At 26.2% G+C, this 24538-nt stretch overlaps 3 protein-coding genes across 9 annotated transcripts; 2 read left to right on the forward strand and 1 right to left on the reverse strand.

The window, feature by feature from the left end:
- Positions 1-3206: 3206 nt before the first annotated feature.
- Positions 3207-5337, reverse strand: LOC132929671 (transmembrane emp24 domain-containing protein 2-like). Its single transcript, XM_060995182.1, has 4 exons — positions 5198-5337; positions 4929-5103; positions 4574-4819; positions 3207-3552 (listed from the first exon to the last, which is right to left on the reverse strand). The coding sequence occupies exons 2-4, from the start codon at positions 5065-5067 to the stop codon at positions 3308-3310; spliced, it is 630 nt and encodes a 209-aa protein (XP_060851165.1). The 5' UTR covers positions 5068-5103; positions 5198-5337; the 3' UTR covers positions 3207-3307.
- Positions 5338-7192: 1855 nt separating this feature from the next.
- On the forward strand, positions 7193-13972 carry LOC132929670 (hydroxylysine kinase). 4 transcript variants are annotated; one of them, XM_060995178.1, is made up of 8 exons: positions 7193-7318; positions 9400-9599; positions 10879-11005; positions 11194-11265; positions 12214-12341; positions 12427-12598; positions 12666-12916; positions 13262-13972. In XM_060995178.1, the coding sequence occupies exons 2-8, from the start codon at positions 9435-9437 to the stop codon at positions 13427-13429; spliced, it is 1083 nt and encodes a 360-aa protein (XP_060851161.1). In that variant the 5' UTR covers positions 7193-7318; positions 9400-9434; the 3' UTR covers positions 13430-13972. The 4 variants fall into 4 exon arrangements, with proteins under 4 accessions (XP_060851161.1, XP_060851163.1, XP_060851160.1 ...); XM_060995180.1 differs by lacking the exon at positions 7193-7318 and adding an exon at positions 7726-7802; XM_060995177.1 differs by lacking the exon at positions 7193-7318 and adding an exon at positions 8453-8550.
- Positions 13973-14640: 668 nt separating this feature from the next.
- Positions 14641-17636, forward strand: LOC132929356 (RNA-binding protein spenito-like). 4 transcript variants are annotated; one of them, XM_060994671.1, is made up of 3 exons: positions 14641-14966; positions 15031-15140; positions 15271-17636. In XM_060994671.1, exon 3 carries the CDS (start codon positions 15304-15306, stop codon positions 17581-17583), a length of 2280 nt encoding a protein of 759 aa, XP_060850654.1. In that variant the 5' UTR covers positions 14641-14966; positions 15031-15140; positions 15271-15303; the 3' UTR covers positions 17584-17636. The 4 variants fall into 4 exon arrangements, with proteins under 4 accessions (XP_060850654.1, XP_060850653.1, XP_060850651.1 ...); XM_060994670.1 differs by having other exon boundaries at positions 14641-14962; XM_060994668.1 differs by having other exon boundaries at positions 14641-14904.
- The last annotated feature ends 6902 nt before the right edge of the window (positions 17637-24538 follow it).

Here is a 24538-nt window from a genome sequence, read left to right on the forward strand (position 1 = left end):
TTTTTATAATTTTAAAAAATAATAGGTATACAATTATTAGGTAGGTAGTTATAACTTTTAATAATTTATCTGGATATTTCTGTATTAATTTAACATAAACATTATATCAAATATTAAAATATATCAATTACATTTTTATTTATTCAATTTTATTAACAAATTTTACTACCTAAAAGAAAATTTAAGACAAACATTTTTATTTTTCCATTTTCAGTTATAGTAGCTAATTAAAAACATATCCATTTTTTAGTAAAATAAAACTCATAAAAATAAGAATAAACTTATTATTTTAAGTTATCAAAGTTTGTTTATCAACCACATATTTAAAAATCATTTTTTATTTTAATTTAACTATAGGTATATCATTGGTATTTCCGTCCTTATTTTAAAATGTTTCCTTTAAGAAGTTGATATTTTATGGTATAATTAAATTATTTAAATATTTAAAATACTTATTATAGTAACTTTACTTATATTCGGATTCATTTCTAATGAGATATTTTTTTATGATTATTATTTTTACATTTATTAACTACAAAATAATAAGTCAATAGTAAAAACGAAAAACACATATTTTTAAATATATATAATATATTTAATTGCCAATTACTGTAAATGAATGTTATTAATTAGAATTAAAATCTTTACATAATCATATAAATTAATTTTACTATTTAATAAACATAATTAACATTACTTAAAAGTAAATTTTAATCAATAAAGTATAGTTGTGTAATTATTATAACTAATTAATAAATTTTTTTTTTTTTTACTGAATATTTAAAAGAATAAAATATAAAATCATAGTTCTTTAAAAAAATATATAAATAATGTATGCTCAATTATTATATAATACTCTATAGATTATCCAAAATAAAAATATAAATAAAAATGTTAATCTGCTATTCGGTCATCTAGATAAGCAATAAGAATTATAAAACTTTTAAATACTCAGGAGTATTTGTAACTTATCCCTACAATAAAAAATTTAGTATTTTATAATATTTTAATAAAATATCATGTAAGTATTCTGTTCCTTAATATAATTATTCGTGCACAATAATATTTATTGTAATTTGGAATTCTTTGATAGTTTGATATCTGATTTGCTACTTTATATTTTAAGATATTCAGGAAAATAATATGACAATCAGTTACTCCTGTTTTTAAAAATATTAAACCATATTTCATAGTTTAAACAAATATGAATTCAATAAATCAGTAATGTACACATTTTAAAGGTGAAAGGCTTATACTTTTCTTCTAAACATTTGCAAAAATTTCTTTTAAAATAATCCTATAATATTGACAACAAGTCTGTATAATATATTATAGTATTATAGTACATATAATATATTATAGACTATCTTATTTATGATGAAAAAAATACGAATTTAATCAAAGTTATATAAAACTATAATAAAATTAATATTTTTCAAATATCCTGTTTCCTCGTCCAAATTTTATTTTATAATATCTATAAAAAGATTAAAGATTGTTAAACTACTTAAAAATATTTAAATACAAATTAATGTTTTAATTTATTTATTTATGCATTATTTACTAAAATAAATATCTTTAAAAATCCAAATAAATGTGGCTATTATAAAGCCTGACATCGGTCACCTAATTAATATTACAAACCAATGTATACTTATACAAATGTTTAATACATATTTTTAAAAACCAAAGGTCTTTGAGGTTATATATAAATTTAAAAAAAATTACTAGTTCAATAATATTGATATGCATAATATATATATTAGTGGTAAAATACTGACGAGCACATTTTTTACGGATACTAATGATCGAGTAAATACATTATGAATAATTATATTATAATTCTTACATTTTTAAATGATAATCAAATAGAAAAAGTTATATCTTTAATATAAAAAATAATTTTAGTATTTGAAGAATTAAAAACTAAAAGTAATACAGAAAGTATGAAAACAATTTCACTTTAACTTATTACATAACAATTGTTATTTGGTAAATAAAGATTACTATGAAAAAATTAATGCAAATTTTAAGCAAATTAACTATACATTAAATTATTTAGTTTTTTGGATTTGAAAAGTTTTCAAGTTTCAAAACATTTCTTTTCCCAAATTAGAACCTAGTTATTGATTACTGGTACCTATATTATATGTAATAATTTAAATTTTTAAGAAATATTGTGAGGCCTTACTTGAGGAAGCTCTTGTGGTAGAGTCCTGATTTAAGTATTATCATAACAATAAATATTTAAAATAGTTGGCTATTACATATTAATCTAATAAAAAAATCAAATATCTACCTCATGTTTAAACTATTTCAAATGATTCTAAAATTCTGATAAATTAAATCAATTAAGGATTATAGTAACATAAAATTATCACTGTATTACTAATTATATACTGTTCTTACTTCTTAGGAGTCAAATACAAACATTTTTAATAATAACTATTGTATATGATTAGTTTTTTTATTTTTTATCAATATTCCAATAACTACTATACACAATTAAGGTTTGCTTTTTATTCCTGCAATGTATTTATTATATGATATATTTATTACTGAACCAATTATATAAGTTACCTATATTAAAATGTTACTTTTATTTTAAACATTGTTTTATTTACTATTGTTAATTAAAATAATAACTGTTGTGATTTTAAAATTATTTATTAAAACGCATATTCCAATTTACTTTTAAATGCCTACTGTTTTAAATTGTGTGAAAAATATTATATTTATGTTAAAACAATAAAATAAAATAAGTTTACAAACATTTTAAATCTCAAATGACTAACTATTGTTCATATTGGTGTGTATTTAATAGTATAATATTAATAAATAAGTGTTTGAAATATATTTGTAAATGCCTATATTGAAAAATATAAATAACCAGATACTTTTATAATTCACTTATTTTATTTATTTAAAAAAACCCGGATACTTATTTCTTTACTATAATATAAGTTAACTGTGGTTTTTTATGTGAGAAATTAACTAAGGAGTTATTAATTTTTCATAGTTATAAATTGTATTTACAATCATAATTTTGCAATATCTATTTTGCAAGAAATACTTTAATTAAAATTGTATTTTTATTGTAATAACTAATAACTAAAAAAAATTCCATGGAATATTAATTGGAATATATAATAAGTAATATTCAAAACAAAATTTGAATTGATGTCATTAAAAGTACAATATCTATATTCAATTTTTAATTTAGTTTATTTTATTTAAAAAAAAAACTAAAAATGTTATAAGAAATATACAGACAAGATATAAAAAAAAATTAAATATATTTAAAACATTATACAACTCTTCTGACTTCAAAAAACCGTTTTAAATAATAAACTTGACCGACAGTCATTGAAAGTAATACAAACGATTCAAAGAAAGACCACATGACAACACGTTTATTTGTAGATTCATTTATAGCTCTATGATTTCTATCACGGACATTCATGTATTCTTGTTCATGCTTAACACTAGTTAATGCAGATCCCAGGTTTCGAAGCATGGTCTCCAATTTTTTATGTTCGCCCTCTTCGCCAGCTGTAAAATGGTAATGAAAAATAATTTTATATAAATATATAAAGGGTGTCCTGTGAGGTTATTTGCCCCATTGCAATATCTCCTGAAATAATGGAGATACCATAATTCAGGGATTTTTAATAAGATTCATACTATGAATTTCATAGTAACAAGAGCTACAAATATTTCATGTTTTAATTTATTTTAATGTTTTGGTAAAAAAGTTAAAAAATATATTTAATTATTTTCAAAGAAATTGATGATAGCCATTTTGTTGAGTTCATTTTTCTGAAAATATTCGATTTTTAATATTTTTTCTAGTTTCGAGAAAAACAATGAAGGCGTTTGCCAACCATACAAGCGCGCGGGCTACATGTTTAATACAATGATACCACTAATGTATAAAATAATTGGCAATTTTTTCTGAAACTAGAGTAAATATTAAAAATTAGGAGATTACTGAAATTAAAATGTTGAAACATCAATATTTTCAGAAAAATGAACTCTACAAAATGGCCATCTTCAATTTTTTTTGAAAATAATTAAAAAAAATAAAATATTTTTATCTTTTTTACCAAAAAATTAAAACATGAAATATTTGTGTTTCTTGTTCTTGTTAATCTTATTAAAAAAACCAGAATTATGATATCTCCATTATTTCAGGGGATATTGCAGTGGGTAAATCTTCACAAGACACCCCGTATAAGTAATGAGACGGTCAAGTATATTGAGATGATTTTAATTAAAAATTGACTGTCTTGTTCTAATTATAACATTACAAAGTATGCTGTTTTAAATGTTTAGAATTTGATACAATTCGGTAGTATTTAAGTAGAAGAAACAGACAATGAAAATTTGCACCATTTCAGAATTGCATTTGGATAGTCATTATAATAGCTAATGTAACATTTTTCTGTCAAGAGATGATTATGAGCATTAACTACTCAGCATATCATATGATAAATTCAAAAAAGTTGATTAGTTTTCAATTTTCAAATTAACAAAAATATAGAACTAATTTATTTAATTGTAACATAATTACTTTGGCTATCTTTTTCTAAATCTACTTTTTCTGGTTCAGTTACTTCCATACTGAATAGTACTACTTTTGGTGTCATTGTTGACATTTGATTACTGAAACAGTATGTGTATGCCCCTTTCTTAGTGGCAGCAAATGTATACTTTCCACTAGATTCTCTTAATCCTTCGAATACCAATTCACCGTCTGGATCAATAATTTTTACATCAATATCTAAGAAACCACCCTCAGATATTTCATACATCAAACCTAAAAAAAATGAATAAAAATTGTAAAAATAATGTTATATGTAAATTGTATAATGTGTGTAGTGTCATTATTATAGAGACATGTAAAATAACAATTGCAAGCAACATACCCAATTTAGAACCAACTTCCACTTTGTCGAAAAAACATTCTTCAGCATGAGCGTCAACAGTCAGAAAATAGCTCAATCCTTGTTGAAATATGCTGAATAATGTAAGGAACTGAGTTAAATACAAAATCGGTTTCTGCATTTTTACGTTAAACGTCGTCTAAATATACTTAAACACCTACAAATGTTTCAAATTAACATGACATTAAAATTAAAAATCTAAAATGATTTACACTAAACGATGTGCAAATAACTTTATGATTTATATTTACTTTATAAGCACCATACGTATTCAACATAATATTCGGTGTAGGTGTTGTTATCATCGATATCGTTATAGTTTTGATATGATACACGTCATCGAATAAGGACGTTAACAGAAACCAACGCAACCGAGTAATTATACCGCAGAAGTTACTGAAACTGCCAAACTGGTCGAATGTCTTTTTGTACGAAATTGTTTGATCTTCATTCTACTGAGTACTGAGTAGTGCTAAGTGCATACTGCATAGGTACAATCACTACAATCTTTATTATGTAACACTACTAACTCACAGTACTAAGTAGTTAGTTTTACTATTACTATAGTAATACTAGACACTACTGTCCACTAGTGTCTAGTGTAGTTACTATTATTATTCCAAGTTGGAACCACTATCATTGGAACCTAGCAAGTAGCAACCTACCTCTCTTCATTGAGTAGGTTACTATATATTATAGTAGGTAACGGATGTATTAACATTTTAAATTTTGAACTCAATTCCAACACCTGATCAACGTCCAACGATATTTAAAGTTTAATTCACGGTATTGGTAATTAATTTCTCTAATACGGTAAGTTAAACTAATGTATCCCTATAACATCACATATTAGGGCTATTAGGCATCTGTATCGGCTGTATTTTATGAATTAGTATTGCTTTATAATTTCTCCAGAAAACTATTTTGATAATTATCCATTTATTCAACTTTAGTGTGCACCGTTATAACTACGACCTCGATTTTTCACTCTATTTTACTAATCATCTGCTATTTTTTTTCAATTGTCAACGGTTAACCGTTAACCTGTTCATTAGGTACATATTTTAACTTCATTGTTTTTTGGACTTGTTCTATATTTATGAATAAAATTAAAATAATCACACTATTGAATGGTGTAAATAGTCCCATGATTATTATGTTTGCAATTATTTCATAATTAAATAAACAATTACGATAATAAATCGTTAAAGAAAAATAATTATTTTTCGATTTAATTTCATCAACATTTACGTCTAACTTCAAATATCTGTAAGAAAATATTGTATTTACTTATATTTTCGATATTATGATTATTGAGAATGCTTTAAGAACGATGTTTGTTGGTATGGTATGAAAGTTTAATTTTTTTTAAAGTTTTTTTGACTTTTATGAATAAAAGTATCATACATAAATCAATAACAAATAAAATTAAAATTTCAAATAATAAATAATCAACCCCTTTCACAAAGCCTTAATATGATAGATATGCAAGTATGCAATAAAACTATCAAAGACAAAAAATTTGGTAGTTGTGAACTAATGTGGTTATAGCAGCCTATAACTTATAGCAGGGATAGCGAACCTAAGCGGCACGTTGATCAAATTTCAATGGCACATGAAAAAATGTAAATTATTAAAAATTATTCTATTTATAAAGTTTTGATTAAACCTGTTATAAGAAATACAAAGAAACAAATTATTTACATTTTAAAAATTATAATAATTACAAAAAAGAGGTGTGCTTACTTAATAAAATAATATATAGGTAATAATCTTATTATATATAATATATAATAAATCAGTAATTTTATTTTTATCCTTAGAAAATTTAATTTCCTTTGGGCACGTGAAAAATTTTCGAAACCTTGATTGAGAAAATTTGGCACTTGACCCCAAAAAGGCTCGCCACCCCTGACTTATAGTATTGATTATAATCAATGCTTATAGGTACATCTACGGTATATAAAATATAAAATATATATTAATGCTATATGATTACATCAGCGTACCTGTACATTTATAGTAATAAGATACATTTAAAAATTGCGGTATAACATAAATATATACCTAATTAATACTTAAAGACTAAAACTTTGCTAAGAGTTAATACTTTACATGTGATACTATTTATAATTCAAAATTCTTTTCAAACGAAATAAAATGTATGGAAATATTCTTTTTTTTTCATGTTTGAAACCAACGGCGCCGTGGGAACTTATTGCTTTCGCATAATCGCTTATTTCCACTTTCCACGGCGCCGCCATCGTTTATTGGAAATCAATAAGATATAAGTTATGATGGAGAATTGGAGACAATCGGAAAAGTCCCCGTGACTTGCCCCCTTACATTCTACTAGTTGCAGTAATTAGACAGTTATATTATGTTATTAATATTAGTATGTAATTATAATGTTGGCCGTCCTAAGCATCTCGTACTGGTCCAGGCCCTTTTCATGAGCCGATCGCAGTTCGCCGCTATAGAATGTCTTATAAAGTTATAACATACAAAATAACAATTTCGAAAATCCATTCATAATTTTTCTTACATAAACTTTAAATCTAAAATGTAGATAATATTATATATTTATATAAAATATTCAAATGCATACATTTTTACCCTTAAACAAATGTTGTCATAATTCAAAAAATATTAATCGTTGAAACATGAAACATTTTTGTAATTGTTAAATTGTAATTTTCTATAGTTACTAGGTATTTACATTATGGCATTTCAAAATATTTAAACAGAAATAATATATATTTTAAATTTCTAATTTTAGATTCGGATCGGAGTCTGAGAGAAATAGGAGTATTTACAATATGCATATGTGTATACTAATTGTGTTTGCAAAACTTTGTAAGTTGTCTTGTCCGAATTATTAATTTGCCACTAAACCCACCCTTGTATACTCTTGTATACGGGACTGGTTATTGTTAAACTGTCCATAAAAATTATTAATTATACAGGTATACCTTTGAATTTAATGTTAAATTTAATATGATATTATAGTATTATCTCTTGACTCTTCGAGATAAATTCATTGAGTAAAATAGACGCCTGATATAATTGTTACTATATAATATATATTATAGTGAGTGTGTAAATAACAGGGCGTGGTTTCACAACAAGCATTGTTATACTTTGTGCTAAAGTATATATGTACTATGTACTCCATTATAATATTATCCCTCCGTCGGCTCCATCACATTATATTATACAGAGTGATTCTTTTATCATGAACCACTTATTATTTCAAAAAGTATTTATGTTTTTGAAAACATTTTTTTACATAGTTCGTTTTTAAATAAATAACGTTTTTATTAAAAAATTATATTTTTAAATATTTTTTATCCTTATATTTTTTAAGTTTTTTACTTTTTTAACCCTTAACTACACGCGCTGGTGTACTTTTTACACCAATATTTTTGTTTATCTTGTTCTATTGTAGTTTTTATTTGTTTTCAGTTATTCTCCTAATCTAACCTTTTCTTATCTAATATGTAATAGTTATTAATCCATTTCAGTCGTCATTTGATGTTTGTAGCCGCACAAACAAGCTCCGTATAAAATATTTTTGTATCGGTGAACGAAATACACCGCACGAGTAAGATATTTTTGCTTTTATCAATTATAATATAGTAATAACAAAAATTTTTTTTATTCATTTTTTTTTTATAATTAAATGTTAAACAATATTAAGTAGTATTTTGTTCTTTTATTAGTAAATAAAGTCAAATATATATGCAATACGACATTGATTTCTGCGTAAAACAAATTGGTGTATAAAATACACCGCGCGTGCAATTATTGAAAAAAAAATGGCGCGTGTAGCTAAGGGTTAAATGACAACATCCCAAAGCAAAATATAATTTTCTGAGTATTTTGATATATAAAAATCGAATTTAAGGCTAGTAGTTTATGAGTTATACCTTATACGTATTTAAATTTTAGTCATGAGGAGTGGAGTAGTACGGGGTTACCCCGTAAAATGTTTGTCCACTACTCCGCTTGTCTAAACTTTAAATACGTATAACTCATAAACTACTCGCCTTAAATTCGATTTTTATGTATCAAAATACTCAGAAAATTATTCTGCTTTGGATTATGAAATTAAAACCCTATGTTGTCATTCAAAAAAGTAAAAAACTTAAAAAAAAATATTTAAAAATATAATTTTTTAATAAAAACGTAGTCTTTTTAACAACGTGAAACTATATAAAAAAATATTTTCAAAAACATAAATACTTTTTGAAATAATGAGTGGCTCATGATAAAAGAATCACCCTGTATTGTGTACTGCGCCATCTGTCATATTCATTACACTGGGGTCAGGGGTCTGGACCTATATAATTCGTATTTATATACAATATACTACAATCTTATTATATGTGTTACATTCAGTTTTATGTTATAATTGTACAATAAAAATACTTTTTTAATTTTATTTTAAAAGGGATGTGATTCAGTTTTATTATCTGTTGCAATTGTATGCATATAAATATTTACAACCACAAAATGGCTAATTTAACGGAAAACATATGCCCCAAGTTAAACAAGGATCAGGTTGAGGACATTTTGAAAAACGATTACGGTTTTATCAACGGAAAAATCCAAGAATTAGATGGTTACGATGATAAAAACTATCACATAACAGTACGTATAATGTATACCTAGTACCTCACAGTTATATAAAAATTTATAGTATTCTTATATATCTGTGTAGTACGTACAGTTTAAAAATATGATTTACCAACAATTAGGTACTTACCTTTGTAATTTGTAATTATAATAATTTTAAAGATTGTTTAAAATTTTAATTCACATAACAGATTTCTCAAACACTGTAAATGCATTTTACAACAAAATACAAATTATACAATTGAAATTGTTTTATAAAGTTAGGTATATTCACTCAGTTTTTAAATTTTCGCGTGGGGGATAATCTAAATTATAGGTTTTTCAACATTTTTTTATGCTTATCGACATATCTTATATTCGTATTATCCATAAATTCGTGTGTATTATAGATAGCTTTCTATTGTCTATTTATTTATCAGTAAATGAATACCCGCTGTTTCAGCATTTGCTGGCGAAATTACTGTCTGGTGCCCACAAGTCACAACCCAAGTTCCATTTTTCGTAGGTACCACCAGTTGACCAGTTTAATGGTTAGACTAACTAAATTACTATTTTCGTAATCTAGATTCTAGGTGTAAATATTTTTTAGTTATTATTTATTTAATATTCGTATTTTTAGATTTTTAATTTTATAGGATAAATATAATAATTTCAGTGGGAAAGTTACACCCCCCCCCTTAATCCTCCTCCCCTTTATATGCTATTGATTATAAAATATAGGTATTTACATTATATTTAATTTAACATTTAACTGTATTATTGGTAGACACTTATATTGTAAAAACAAGAAATAATTTAGGGAAGATATTCATAATGATAAATAAAAAATAATTCAAATTAATCTTTTATGGCCTTTAAAAAAAAAAAAATGTCTTGACTAAATCTTTTGAGGCTTTGCTAACTCCTGCCACTTTATACATGCAGTACTGTCATATTTATTTTATGGTATTAATAGTTAGAGTAAAAATTTAGCTTTGTCTCTTAAAAATAATGTTGTAGATAATTTGTCAGTCACTCTTTATGTCTTTTTATCCATTTATTAATTGATTGATTAATTAACTGACCTAATGCACAATTTTGACAGTAATACGATTCGTAATTTAAAATCTACATTAAAGATAAATGTTTTTTTTTCATAATAATTAATTACTTACATACAGATTAGGGCCCAAATATTAGTTTATGAATAGAATATAGAAAATATAGAATAATATAGAAGTAAAATTAACTTAATCAAAAAAGTTTAAATGTTTGGAAAAGACATAGATTTTAAATTTGTATTTTTTTGACATAGGAAGTCAAAAAATGTATTGAAGAAATTGAATTTCCAACTGATGGAATAATCATCAAATTCATAAATTCAATAGACTCAACGAATTTATTACTTCTAGATGCACAAACAAAACTTACTCAGTATCTAGGTCAGTATTCTTATAAGATAGTTATAAATTATTATTAAATACTTTTTTTTAGTTTTATATGTACTTATTGGCACTTAGCAGTGGGTATCTTGTTTCATGTTAAAATATAATATCTATGCATAGTGCAATATGTCTATAAAAGATTTTAAGTTTTTAATACATAGATGTCTTATTGTTTTTAAAAATAGAACATTCTGGAATATACTGTCCAATACCTGTATTTAATAAATATGGAAACAGTTATCGGTCTCTCGTTATAAGTAAGTTGTATATTACAAAGGAATTTTTTACAAATATTTAGGGTTACTGGTTACTGTTATATGACAATGATCACTGTAGAGCTGGGATTTGTATGTAAATACATATTTTTACTAAAACATGATAAATTAAGTATTGCAAATGATAAATTCATTTCACGTGATTTGCAATAAAATAAAACATATTTTATTTTACATATTTCATAAATTTTGATAATTTTGGTGGTTTAGTAGTATTATACATTTATACTTCGATAATAGTACTCGTAAAAATTTTAAGTGCATATAGGAAATAAGTATATGAAAGTATTAGTTAAATATTAATAACTTGATTATAGTTTATCTTATTTGTTTCTATTCTATAACTAAACATTAGTGATCTTAAATTATACTTTATATTCAACAATTATTAGACAAAATATATTTACACATTTTCAACAGTGTGTGTCAGTACTTGCATTCGCGTGGTTGTGAAAATATCTTTATATTTTATATTTTTTAAATTAAATTGATTAGAAATTATAAACAATTAATTGTATATTATTTAAAAATTATTTAGAATTTTATTATAATTTTACACATTAACTTAATTTAAAAATGTTCTTATTACATATATTTTATTTTATCCTACATATTTTGGCCATTTTAATTACATGTATACAGGCGCGGATCTAGAAATTAAATAAGAGGGGTGCTGAATAAAAAAATTTACTTCAAGGACATAAAAGCATAGGCATTAAATTTAAATTTTGAAATATTTTAAGTAAGTACCTTTGGCCGGAGGGGCTTCAGCCCCCATAGCCCCTCTCTTGTATCCGCGACTGCATATAGATGTACATATTTTTGGGTTTTTTATTACATATAAATCCCAGCCTTAATGCATCAGTGTATCAGTGTATCTATATAAATTACTATAAACTGAACTGTAGAGTTTTATGCTTGTTTTAAAAGATGATAAAACACATGCAGTCAGAGTATACAAATATATTAAAGGCGAAACTATGAATAAAGTTAAAATCAATTCTGAAATATCTACAAATTTTGGTTTTTATGTTGGTCATTTAACATCAGTTTTAAAAGTAAGTACCTAAATATTTTTAACTGAAATAAATAAAATAAAATAATTTTTTTATAAAATTATAAAACTATTACAATGATGTTTAGAAATTTGATCATGGTGGATTCCATAGAAATCATTTGTGGGCTTTAGAGAAATGTCCAGAAGTTTTAAAATTTGTAGAAGTTTTTGATCAAGAAAAACAGCGACAAACTATTATTACTATATTAAATAAATTTCAGTTTGATGTTTTGTTAAATGCTGGTCAACTTGAAAAAAGTTTTTAACTTATTACTTTAATAATACATTAATTATTACTTTGTTTAAAACAAATTTTTATTTTCAGGTGTTATTCATGGAGATCTCAATATGAATAATATAATTATGAAAGACAACACAATTCTTGGTATTATAGATGTAGGTGATGTTGTCTATTCATTCACAATTTTTGATTTTGCTGTTGCACTATGTTATCTAATTTTGCATGAATTTAAAGACAACAATGCAAAGTTATCTAATGTACAAATTAAGAGTTTTGTTGAAGCCTATGAAAAACAGTACAGAATATTAAATGATTTTGAAGTTTCAATAATACATGTAATTATATAAATTAATAATTATTCATTTAATTCAATACATAAAATTGTTTATACTAATTATACTTTTATAATTTTTACATTATATGATTAGATTAACTAATAAGGATAGAAGATTTAAGTTAAATATATTTAGAAATATAATTTAAATAAATTAACAGTTTCTTTGATTAATGCTTATTAATTTTATAAAATTGAATTTTATTTAAAAAATAGTAAAATTCTTTATCTTACATATTTATTAAATTATAAATCTGAAATAATCATTTCAAACTTAAATGTTTATTATAAATAAATATAGTAATTAGACTCTGGTATGTTGTATGAATACTTTTATTTATTTCAGACTTGTATATGTGCCAGAATTTGTCAAAGTTTGGTTTTGGGTAAAAAATCAAGTTTGAGAGATTTATCAAACAGTTACATACTATCTACACAGAAAAATGGGTGGAGAGCATTAGAAGAATTATTAAACATCGGAAAAGACAAATTTAATATGTTATTGAAACATTAGTCAAAGAAATGAAATTTTAAATCATTTTTACCATTATTATTGAATTTAGTTTTAGATTGTCCAAAAACTCTATAGCATATAACATATTACCTGATATTCAGAAAGATTGACCTAATACTTATACTTTATAAAATATTACACTGTACAATACATAGTTATACTTTATATGTACCTATATCAATTAGGCATTATATGCTTAGATCTAATATATAATTTTAAAAAGGTCTACAAACAGTGGTGTTCCCATGAATTTTTTTGAGAGTATACTATATCATCAAATACGCATGTATTATGGATTTATGGGTATACGCAGTTACCCATAATATTGAAAAAAAATCTTGAGAGTATACGGCGTATATGTAGTATACCCTATGGGAACACCCCTGTCTACAAACCATAATAGTACATTTGTATAATTATTTACTAAATTTCCTGTCGCCATTAATGTTTTTATTAATAATAATTACTATTATATTTATGAATTTATTATTTATAATAAACATGGACATATTTTATGAGAACTAATTATATTTGCCTTAATAATTAGATTTTTTTTTTAATTGTTCATAATTTATATGGATATCTTAACTGAATAATTGTTGTTTTAAAGTTGGTATATATTTTTATAATTACCTTATTGGTAAAAAATTTTAAAAGATTATATGTTTATTATTATATTGATTATTTAATAATCAATTAATATCTATTGACTGAGTATGAATGTTATTCATGACAGAACGTAACTCGTACCATAGAACATTAATGTTGTATGCTCTTACTTAATTTTTTGAATTCAAGGTGCCGCCAAATCAATAAATAATGTTATATCACAACAAGGAAAAATTTAGGTTAAACTTTAATTTAATCTATTCTACGGTAATAATCTTAACCTAACTTTTATAGTTGGTCGATTTTAATCACGATTGTTAACGACTATGATTGATAAAAAGTTAAAAGAACATAAATTGTAAAAATATAAATTACCTTACAATTTACAAGTTGCTACTTATATACTTAACTTGTATAAATTTATTAAAATAATAAATAAATTTATGTAAAATTAATGTTGATGTGGTTGTAGCATTTTAATTCTTAAGAAGAACTCGTGTCTAATCATGGTTGCATGATCTACACAATATCGATATTAAAAATATCGATGGTTTTAAAGGTATTACTTTATCGATAGGACAGTGTTGTTAGCAAGCCATTTTGTTTTGCTTTCATAGTTTTATAGTTTTGCTTCAATCACCCTTTTTAGTTTTTCACAATTTCATTGAGTTTGCTTGTTTGTTATCGGGGTATTGACTATTGGCCGTACTTAAGTTATTTTTGAATGCTTTATAGTGAATGTGACGCTTGCACATTAGTATATTTCACTACTTAGATAATATTTAATAATATAATTACATATACAACCATAGAATTCTGACGGCTAAAATGCAGTATGCAGCAGCTGAAGACTGGCTGTTTTCCATGTAAATACGTTATTATATTCCGTCATTTATCATTTATCAGTTTTTATTTAGTGTATTAGTAGGTACTATTTAATATTTAGTTTACTTATTAAGTTTTTAACGATTTTTTGTGTTTAAATTGTATAGTTATCGCTGTAATTACTAGAATCCAATCATTTTTGAGTTTTATTTTGCATTGACGTTCCATGATCCTCAGTACCGTGACATAGTCTATTGTTTGTTTTAAAATTTTACAAGTGAGTGCGCTTTACTATTACATAGCTGGTGTTATTTAATATTGATGAAATCAAATTTTAAACTTAATTAGATCTTTTGTTTATTTAATAGTGTGTTACTATATTTTAATTAAATAATGAATATTTTTAGGTATTTTAATGGTTTTATTGTGCAACAGTGTGAATGACTGGATTGCCTAAAGATTTTAAATCAAAAAAAATCACTATAAAAATTGATAATATGAAACGCAGAAGTTATGGTGATTCTCCTCCTATGTCACGTAAAAAGCGACATAGTAGTATAAACAGGTATGATGGTAGTTCAGATGAGAGAGGTTCACCCGAACGTATACGCCGTAGAGCTCGATCGCCACCAAGTCCTAGAGCATCTAGGTATTCAGAACGTGATGAATTTGGTCGATCTAGGGATATGGATCGATCACATCCCACTTATAAAGTGTTGTGTGTGAGTGCCTTACATTCCAAAGCAAGTGATGATCAAGTTAAAGAAACATTATACCGAGAATACCGCAAATTTGGTGAATTTTCTGTTAGAATATCACATGAACTAGATGAAAGAGTGGCATATGTGTGTTTTAGAAGCTCAGAAGACGCTAGAGATGCCAAACACAGTAAGCCTAGGATAAGTTTGTTTGATAAAATAGCTTTAGTTGCACCAGTTTATGAAGGCCGCAGTTCTAGAGATCATTATGAACCAAGAGCTAGACGTTCTCGATCTCAAAGTTTTTCTCCAGATTTTGATCGATATTATCATAGGTCTCCTATTCCTCCAGAACTTCATAGGCCACATCCAGCGGATAGGTTTTATGAAAGGTTACCATATGGTGCTCTTCCCTCTATGCTGCCGCCACGAGATTTTCGAGAAATAGGTTTGCCACCATTACATCCTCATGAGCTTATGATACCTCGTGGACCATTGTTGCACCATGTGGCTCCTATACATCCTCATTTAGGACCAATTCATCCATTGTACGGACCACCAAGACATTTTTTGCCTCCATTTAGACCACACCCTCATCCTCATTTAATGCATGACAAAAAAGATAAATTTCCTAACTATTTGCACCACATTCCACCAGAAGATGATCCGTTAGCCACACGTACACTATTTGCTGGAAATTTAGAAATTTCTATTTCTGATGAAGAACTTCGCCGTATATTTGGTAGATATGGAGTTGTGGAGGATATTGATGTTAAACGACCATTACCAGGAACAGGAAACGCATATGCATTTGTTCGTTATCAAAATTTAGATATGGCTCATAGGGCCAAAGTTGAATTATCTGGTCAATATTTAGGCAAATTTCAATGTAAAATTGGCTATGGAAAATCTACACCAACACAACGCATATGGGTTGGTGGTTTGGGTCCTTGGACATCACTTGCTCAACTAGAACGAGAATTTGATAGATTTGGTGTTATTAAAAAAATTGAATATGTCAAAGGTGATATTTGTGCCTATATACAGTTTGAAAGCATTGACGCGGCTACTGCAGCTGTTAAAGAAATGAGAGGAGTGGCTTTGGGAGGCCCAGAACATAAACTGAGAACAGATTTTGCTGATGGAGGTGTCTGTGGCAGTCCTACATTAACCTATTCATCAAAGTCTAAGTCATCACAAGATGATGTTGCTGCAACTGCAGGAGATTTACGAGAACTTACTAGACGCGATGAATATCCATATGGTTGGCAAGATGGTGAGTATCCTTATAGTTCAAGAAGCTATCGCAAAGGTCGTACAGAATATGGTGAAGAAAGCAGAGAATTTGGAAATTATGAGAACGGTCGTTCATTTAAGCAGCATTCTGTTTCTGATATTGGTTCTCCTCGATCACCTGAGCGATCACCACTTCACCAATCGATTGACAGTGATGTAGAATCTGAAGAAGGAGCAATACAGTCTGCAGGTCTTTTGAGTTCTGTTCGTACTCTAGGGGATTTGGCTAATAAATGTACTGACATATGGCAAGGTAGTCTTGTATTAAAAAGTTCTCAATTCCCAGCTAAATGCTATTTAACTTCTGGTGATTCAAATGTCATAGAATCAATGATGAAAGATGAAGATGGTAAATCAACTTTACGCATAACTCAACGATTGCGTTTAGACCAGCCAAAATTGGAAGATGTTTCCAAACGTATAATAACTGCTGATATGCATGCCATATTTTTGGCAATGCCTTGTTCTACTAACTCAATTGTCAACGATGATGCATTGGTACAAATTAGACCATTACGTAACTTAGTATCTTATTTAAAGCAAAAAGAAGCTGCTGGGGTTATATCATTAATAAGTAAAGATCCTGAACCAGCTGGTGTACTATATGCTTTTCCTCCTTGTGAATATTCAGCCAAATTATTGAAACAAAGTGCAAAAAATTTAAGTAGTGAAACATTAAAAGATGACCATTTAGTTGTGGTAGTAGTTAGTGGGGGTGTTTCATAAGAAAATATTCATTTTTTAACCAAATTTTCAAATATATTTACCTATTAATAATATTTATGAGGTGTTTCCATTTTTTATATATATATATATATCAATGATATTTAATAATTATCTAATAATACTAGAATACATTTTAGGTTAAATATTTTTTTATTGACTACAAATTGATTTAACTATTTTATGCTGCAGTATTTATGTTTTTAATTTGAAAGTATAAGTATAACAGAACAAGTTATTGTGGTTTTTGAAAACTGTGTAAAATTTATTACGTGTTTAAAATTAAACTAAAGGTTTCATTTTAATTCAAGTTTATACACACAATTTAATTATATAAAAACATGTGGAGTGCGTAACAATATCTATACAGATTGTGCTACAATGTCTAATTCGTAGAACATTATTATAAGTTTATTAATGTGAACTAAAGTGATTAAATTATTTTAGTAATCATTTAAAATATTAAAAATTGCATTATTTTATTATTGATAAGTGTTAATATTTATACCAATCTTACATTTAATAAAATTGTTTCTCTTATATCTGAAAATATAGTGTAAATTATCAAACATTCCATTTAACTTGGATTGTTCAGTAATCTTTTTTGAAGTGTTGTAACTAAAGTGTAATTCGCGATTCAACTGTTCTTTTAAAAAAAATTGTCTTTAATCATGTACGACATATTGATGTTATTTTTGCTAATTTAAATTAATTACATAATTACTTAAATATGAAATATTCGTGTTTTTTTTTTTAATTCTCGTTAATGGCGTTAAACATTGAAGTTAAGTAAATGTTGTGTCGGGTGTCTATAATTGTTGGTGTTGTGCTCAGTGTTAACAGAGTTTGGTGTTTTGTTTCTTATAAATATGTGTAAATAATTATTTATGTTGGTTGGATTTAAATAGTGATTATTGAAATTAAAGAATTAAAAACATAAAAATTACTTTTTTTTTAAATTTGATTAGTGTCTAATTTATGACTGGAATTCTAATTATTGTATGTTATGAAAAATATTTTTTCAACATTTTAAATGTGTATCTGATGACTAAATTCATAATTTTTTAACGTGTGTATGTGTTAACATTGATTCATAGGTGGACATTTGAATGAATTTTTAGGGGAGGGGCTATAATAATCCAATGTAAAGTAACCCCGTACCCCCTTTGTATACACAAGTATAACATATTATCTTCAATTTTTGGGATCTATTGAAATACTTGGGGGGCTAAATAATGTCTGCCTATGCACTGATTAACACTCAATTTTTATCAGTTATACTTATATTAATAATTTATTATCAAGTGCTTATAATTTATTATTATTATTTTTATTGCCAACATTAATTTTAACCAAATTAAAAAATTCCTATTGTGTAAGAAATAAGAAAAACAAATAATTAGGTACTTTAATCATTAGTCATCATAATAAATTACTAAATATAGACTGGTGGATCACTTAAGCTCACTTTATTTTAGATAATGTGTGTTCATTGACTAATTTAATTGATACAGGCAATCAATAAATTGCATTTGTTACAAACAGATTTAAGATATTACAGATAATACAGTTATCAGAACATTTAAGAATTTAAGATTTAAACCAAATCCTGTCAACTAGACTTGACATGACTGTAAGATATTATTAACATGAACTCAATCTAGTATTATTCATTTTTAGGTGACTATCCAAATTCGAGATTCGCTAAGGCCTGCTCTTATATTATATGTAATTACAACAAAATTATGTCCACAAATCTTAAAATAGTGTTGTACAGTTTCTATATTATGCTGTATTCACCGACCACCGTCATAACCGCAAATGTCAAAATAACAACAGAAAAATAGCTAAAATACATAATAGCCAATGTTCAAAACAGCTAAAGTATATTATTTTATTTATCTCTAGTTATCGTGTTACTTATATGTTTTAAAGATACAGATAATCATAATCAGTTATATAGCTGGTTTATCCAATATATATATATATTATTTTTTTTTATTATAGTAGTTTTAATCAATTACTAGGATTGTGTCACCCAACACTGAAAACTTAGAAGGGTTCAAACAAGAACAGACTAACACAGAAATAAAAGTAAAACCCAATAAAAAAAAAAATATATATCAAGATACTGCATTAAGAATTTTAGAAATTCAAAAACAATGTACGAAAAAAAATATTGTAAATTATTTTATTTTATATATGACTAAACACTGGTGTATCACTTAACACATATAATAATAATAATTTTAAAATAATATACTTTGGCTATTTGAACATTTGCGGTTTTGACGTGATACTGTACTAAAGTGTATAACTGCAAGCTATATTATTATTTACTACATATGATATACATAATCTCATATTAAATGAAAATTCAATTTCAATTGATTATAGAATAGAAAATAAATTAAATTTTATAATTTATTTATTCTGTGGACATGAACATTAGGATACCGAGCCCTACTATACTATTTTATGTTATTTATCTGGAATGGCATTAATATTAATGGCATAATTATATCACATTATTTCAAGAGCAGAAAATATGGTATTCCTCGAATCTTAATGGATTGTATGAGTTTGCTCAACTTGCCGTGCACAAAGGCGTAATAACTGAGTGGCACGATGCGCAAAAGGCTACGGGCCCACGAGTTTACAAGAGACCCCAATACATTAAAAATATATTGAAAAATAGTTATTATTATGATTATTTTTTTGTTTTAAATTAAATAATTAATGTAACTTTAATAATCCAAATTTTTGGCTTCCACAATAATTCTAGAGATTTTGTAGTAGTATCAAGGTATAAATAAAATCTTGAGATTAATATGAGTGTGTGACTACAGCTCATAAACTGAATTTTAAGTAATTGATTGATGTATTTGTGTTTACAATATCCAGAAAGAAGTTATTTTAAAAATATTTTACAATTTAATATGTACCTCCTAATGATACTATATTAATGTATTATAATATAATGCATAAAACCTAAAATTATAATTAATATTTGATTTTTATTTTTTTTCTAAATTAAATATATTTTTTGAGGGAATAGGATTTATATAAATTCATATTAAATTGAAGTCTGCTGGTTTATTTTTATTGCAGGCCTTGTAATTTTTTGTTATTATGCCATTGCCAATATAATATACGACATTCTATTTTGTAGGCAATTATAAAATGACTAGGTTTCCTTTATACGGTAATAGTAAAATCTAACTCACTTAGGCACTTTGACTTTGTTCAGGTCGGTGGCATATTAATTAGAATATTCTTGGGGGGTGGAAGAGGATTAAAATTGTTTTAGTAGAAAACTGTTAATATTATAGTTTATACCACTTTAACAAAAAACCTTAAATTATTAAGAGCACAATTATTTATAATATTATAGTTAGATTATTATTCAATTATAAATATTGAAAAATATTAGTAAAATAAGGCTCTGGGAGTCTGAATTATGCTTAATTATGCTGGTTCAAGCTAATTATTGATGATCGGTAGAGACATTGATTAAAAAATAATCATGTTATAATCTACATGAGTACATCACTTTGGGCTTTCAAAAAAACCAACGGTTGCCAAAAAAAAATGTAAATTTATTATTTACGATCACTTAAAATGTATACATGTTGACAGTTCAATGTTTATGATTAACCTAACACAGGACTTGTAATTAATAATAGACCAATAAATAATAATAAATGAATTATATCATTTATTTCAGTTACAATAAAAGTTTAATCTCTACACTACCACCATTGTTGGAATTGTCATAGAGCCACATTTAAAGTAGTATTAAAATTGCCTATACTAAACTCCTTGAAAATGGCTAGCTTGCAGCATCCGCAGATATTTTGTTGTATCTTGATGTGTTTAAATGTGGAATCTATTTCACAGATTACGCTCTATAAGCTGCGTATCTTAATAATCGTTCGGATATTTTGTCATGTAAAAATAAAAAGATGATATTTAAAAAAAAAAACTGGCAATATTCTACAGCATACCTATAATATTTAATCAGATGAGTAGTGCTCCGCACATTTAAAATACACATCTAAAGGCATAAAATTATAAACTTCTTTGCATATATTTTAACGCAATTGGAAAATATATCACAATAGACAATAGTATGACATAGTTTTGATTGATGAAGTCTAAATTTTAAGTACACAGAATTATTTTGCATACAATGATTGTCATTGTTTCTAGGTTTAGTAGCATATATATATGAGATATTATGATTTCCTATTGTAAATTTTAAGTTTTACCTATATGCACTAATATACTCATCCTGACGTTGAGCTGCCTTTTACAGTTAAAAACAATAATATATATTTACATATTGTATACCAATAAAATAAATTAATAAATGAATCTGTACTACAATATTGTATCTACGTGTTACGTCGACTACTCCAATAACATTTTAAACACTACTTTGACTTATGAGTATAAATATAATTATGTATAAACTGTCCAACTATTCGAGACGAAATAATAAAATGAAATCAAAATATGGAAAATAGCTCTATTTTACTGATAACTGCCGTAGCCACGATTATAGATGAATTGGATATCGAGTCACTTTTAAAAATATATTCACTATAGAAACACGTGAAAAAATAGGTATTATTGATTAATTAGAGCTATTGATCTATTTGTACAAGTATTTGTTGTATTTATTTATTTATCGCATAAATTATAAATAGGCTATTGATGGAATCACATTTACGATTGACATTTTTTAGGCTAGTTTTGAATTAATGCGTTTTATTGAGTATATATACACGCGTTCATTATACATTGGTTAATGGTTTATAATACTTAATTTTGATGGCAACAACGGTGAAGTCGTCGACATAATGTTATGCAAATAAAATAATATGCAAGTACCAGGGACGGATCCAGGAGGGGAGGGCAAGCCCCCTAGAAATATTTTTTCTCAATTTTTTTTTATAATTCTACATATCTTAATATTACTATATATCAAATCATATACTCGTATACGATAATATACCTATGTCTGATAATATAATATACCTTTATAATACCTATACGTATCATTTTGGGGTGCACAAACTAAGATAGTAGGTTAAGTAGGTACTGTGATGTTAGTTCATGATGATCAGTGATTCCATTATTGTAATTTTAAATAAAAATCAACGAAATCTAGACATTTTTTCACATTGTCGCTTTATATATTAAATATAACCAATAATTTATTACATTGATTAACCTAACCTATATTATATTAAAATTGTATTTGTGTTGTAAAATATTGTTGCCCCCTCCTCCCCAGATCGTTGCTCTGGATCCGTGCCTGGTAAGTACGAAATTGATTTATATTCATTGCTATAATTCGTTTCACCGCCCTGACAAATGACAAGTCATAATAGTTGAGAAGCCTCGACGGCGGACGGAGCCTATATAATAGAGGAAATATAATTTACAGTTTAAAAAAAATGAGAAAATGTTGAGTGCCGTTCGCATGCACTTCTGCAGTAGTCATATACTCATATAAATATTGTTTTTAGCTATAAGATGGACTGAATAATAATGTACCTATATTGATTACGTACGTTGAATACGTAGTCAGGTGGAACACCTTGAAATACCTACTTTAATAATTTGTATATGGAGTCAGATCCGTTGATCCGTATAATAACCGAGAGTAACCAAGTATAATATAATCAGATAATCTATCATAGTGATAGAAGGAAGCCATTAAAGATTTTTATAACTTCGATCCCACTCCACAATTAAACAAATATGTATAGTCTGTATATCCGGTCGCCGCTGATGTCGCGTATACCAGCATCGCTTGTCATCGGAAACTGTATAATATTGATATGAAGCGGGCCAAAACTATAGGTCACTTTTACCGGGTGAAACACGAAAGAATGAAACGAAACCGCAAAACGGAAAAGATAACTTACGTATAAATGTATATTACCCAATACTGGATTGCATTCAAGTTGAACTGAAGAAAAGGCAACTGGCTTATACTGAAGTGGCTGAAAGATTCGATTTTTTACAGCATTTGAACAATTTTGAAGTGGATATAATTTTGAAGAAAGCGGAACATTTACAGATGCTGTATAAAGATTATTTGGATGACAATTTTCTAACTGAGGTTAGAAAAGGGCTAAAAGGGGGGTGGTAAACACTGAGCGTGCCTATGGGCGCCGAGAAGGTTAATCCGCCACTAGTTACCCCACATGGCTTTCGCCACGAATAAGTTGCTATCTCACAGTCATCACTAGCGGGCCTGCGTTGTCCGCCATCTCTGTCGCATGATCACTGCTAGCTACTTTTTATACATTTTATATGGAACATCAGTTTTCACCGGTAATGACATTTTTTTACGTTACTCTTACACGTTCTGCTATCATATCCGTAGGTATTTATCAATTATTATCATTGCGTACAATGGTACGTCGCATAGGAATGCCGATAAAAAATAAATTATGATAATATCATATTATGTTCGTTCGTCGCAGGTCAAACTTTGGAGGCACAGCTTAGACATCCCACCACTGAAAATGGAGATATTGTAATTCAAAAGTTTCTTGCTTAATGGATTAAATTTAAAAAAAAAATAGGTACATTATCTTTTTTTTATTATTAATTAAAAATTGTATAAATTGTACTTATATTTGTACTATTGTTGGATCGAATAATCAATATATTATAATATTTGATTTATGTATAAAATAGCTATATTTAAGGGTAGAAAATAAACAAAATTATCATTTCTTTTTTGCATTATCAAACAATAATTATTTATTATATATGAAATTGAAATATAATGTATTTTGCGGCGAACGATATAATTTATAGGAACAATAAATTATATTATAATATGCATACAACAAAATATTTAACTAATACATATTTTTACACATATTTATTTTAATTCCATTAAGGGCAAATTGTGAGAAAGTTTTTTATGTTT

This window comes from Rhopalosiphum padi, chromosome 4 (assembly GCF_020882245.1).
Source record: "Rhopalosiphum padi isolate XX-2018 chromosome 4, ASM2088224v1, whole genome shotgun sequence".
Lineage (NCBI taxonomy): Eukaryota > Metazoa > Arthropoda > Insecta > Hemiptera > Aphididae > Rhopalosiphum > Rhopalosiphum padi.

Bases quoted from the DNA above. Each gene is read 5' to 3' on its own strand.
- LOC132929670 (XM_060995178.1), top strand. From the start codon at position 9,435: ATGCATATAAATATTTACAACCACAAAATGGCTAATTTAACGGAAAAC. The intron at 11,006-11,193 runs GTCAGTATTCTT...TTTTAAAAATAG, and splicing joins AAAACTTACTCAGTATCTAG to AACATTCTGGAATATACTGT. The intron at 12,342-12,426 runs GTAAGTACCTAA...AATGATGTTTAG, and splicing joins ATTTAACATCAGTTTTAAAA to AAATTTGATCATGGTGGATT.
- LOC132929356 (XM_060994671.1), top strand. From the start codon at position 15,304: ATGACTGGATTGCCTAAAGATTTTAAATCAAAAAAAATCACTATAAAA.
- LOC132929671 (XM_060995182.1), bottom strand. From the start codon at position 5,067: ATGCAGAAACCGATTTTGTATTTAACTCAGTTCCTTACATTATTCAGC. The intron at 4,820-4,928 runs GTATGTTGCTTG...CATTTTTTTTAG, and splicing joins GGAAGTTGGTTCTAAATTGG to GTTTGATGTATGAAATATCT. The intron at 3,553-4,573 runs GTAATTATGTTA...ACCATTTTACAG, and splicing joins TTTAGAAAAAGATAGCCAAA to CTGGCGAAGAGGGCGAACAT.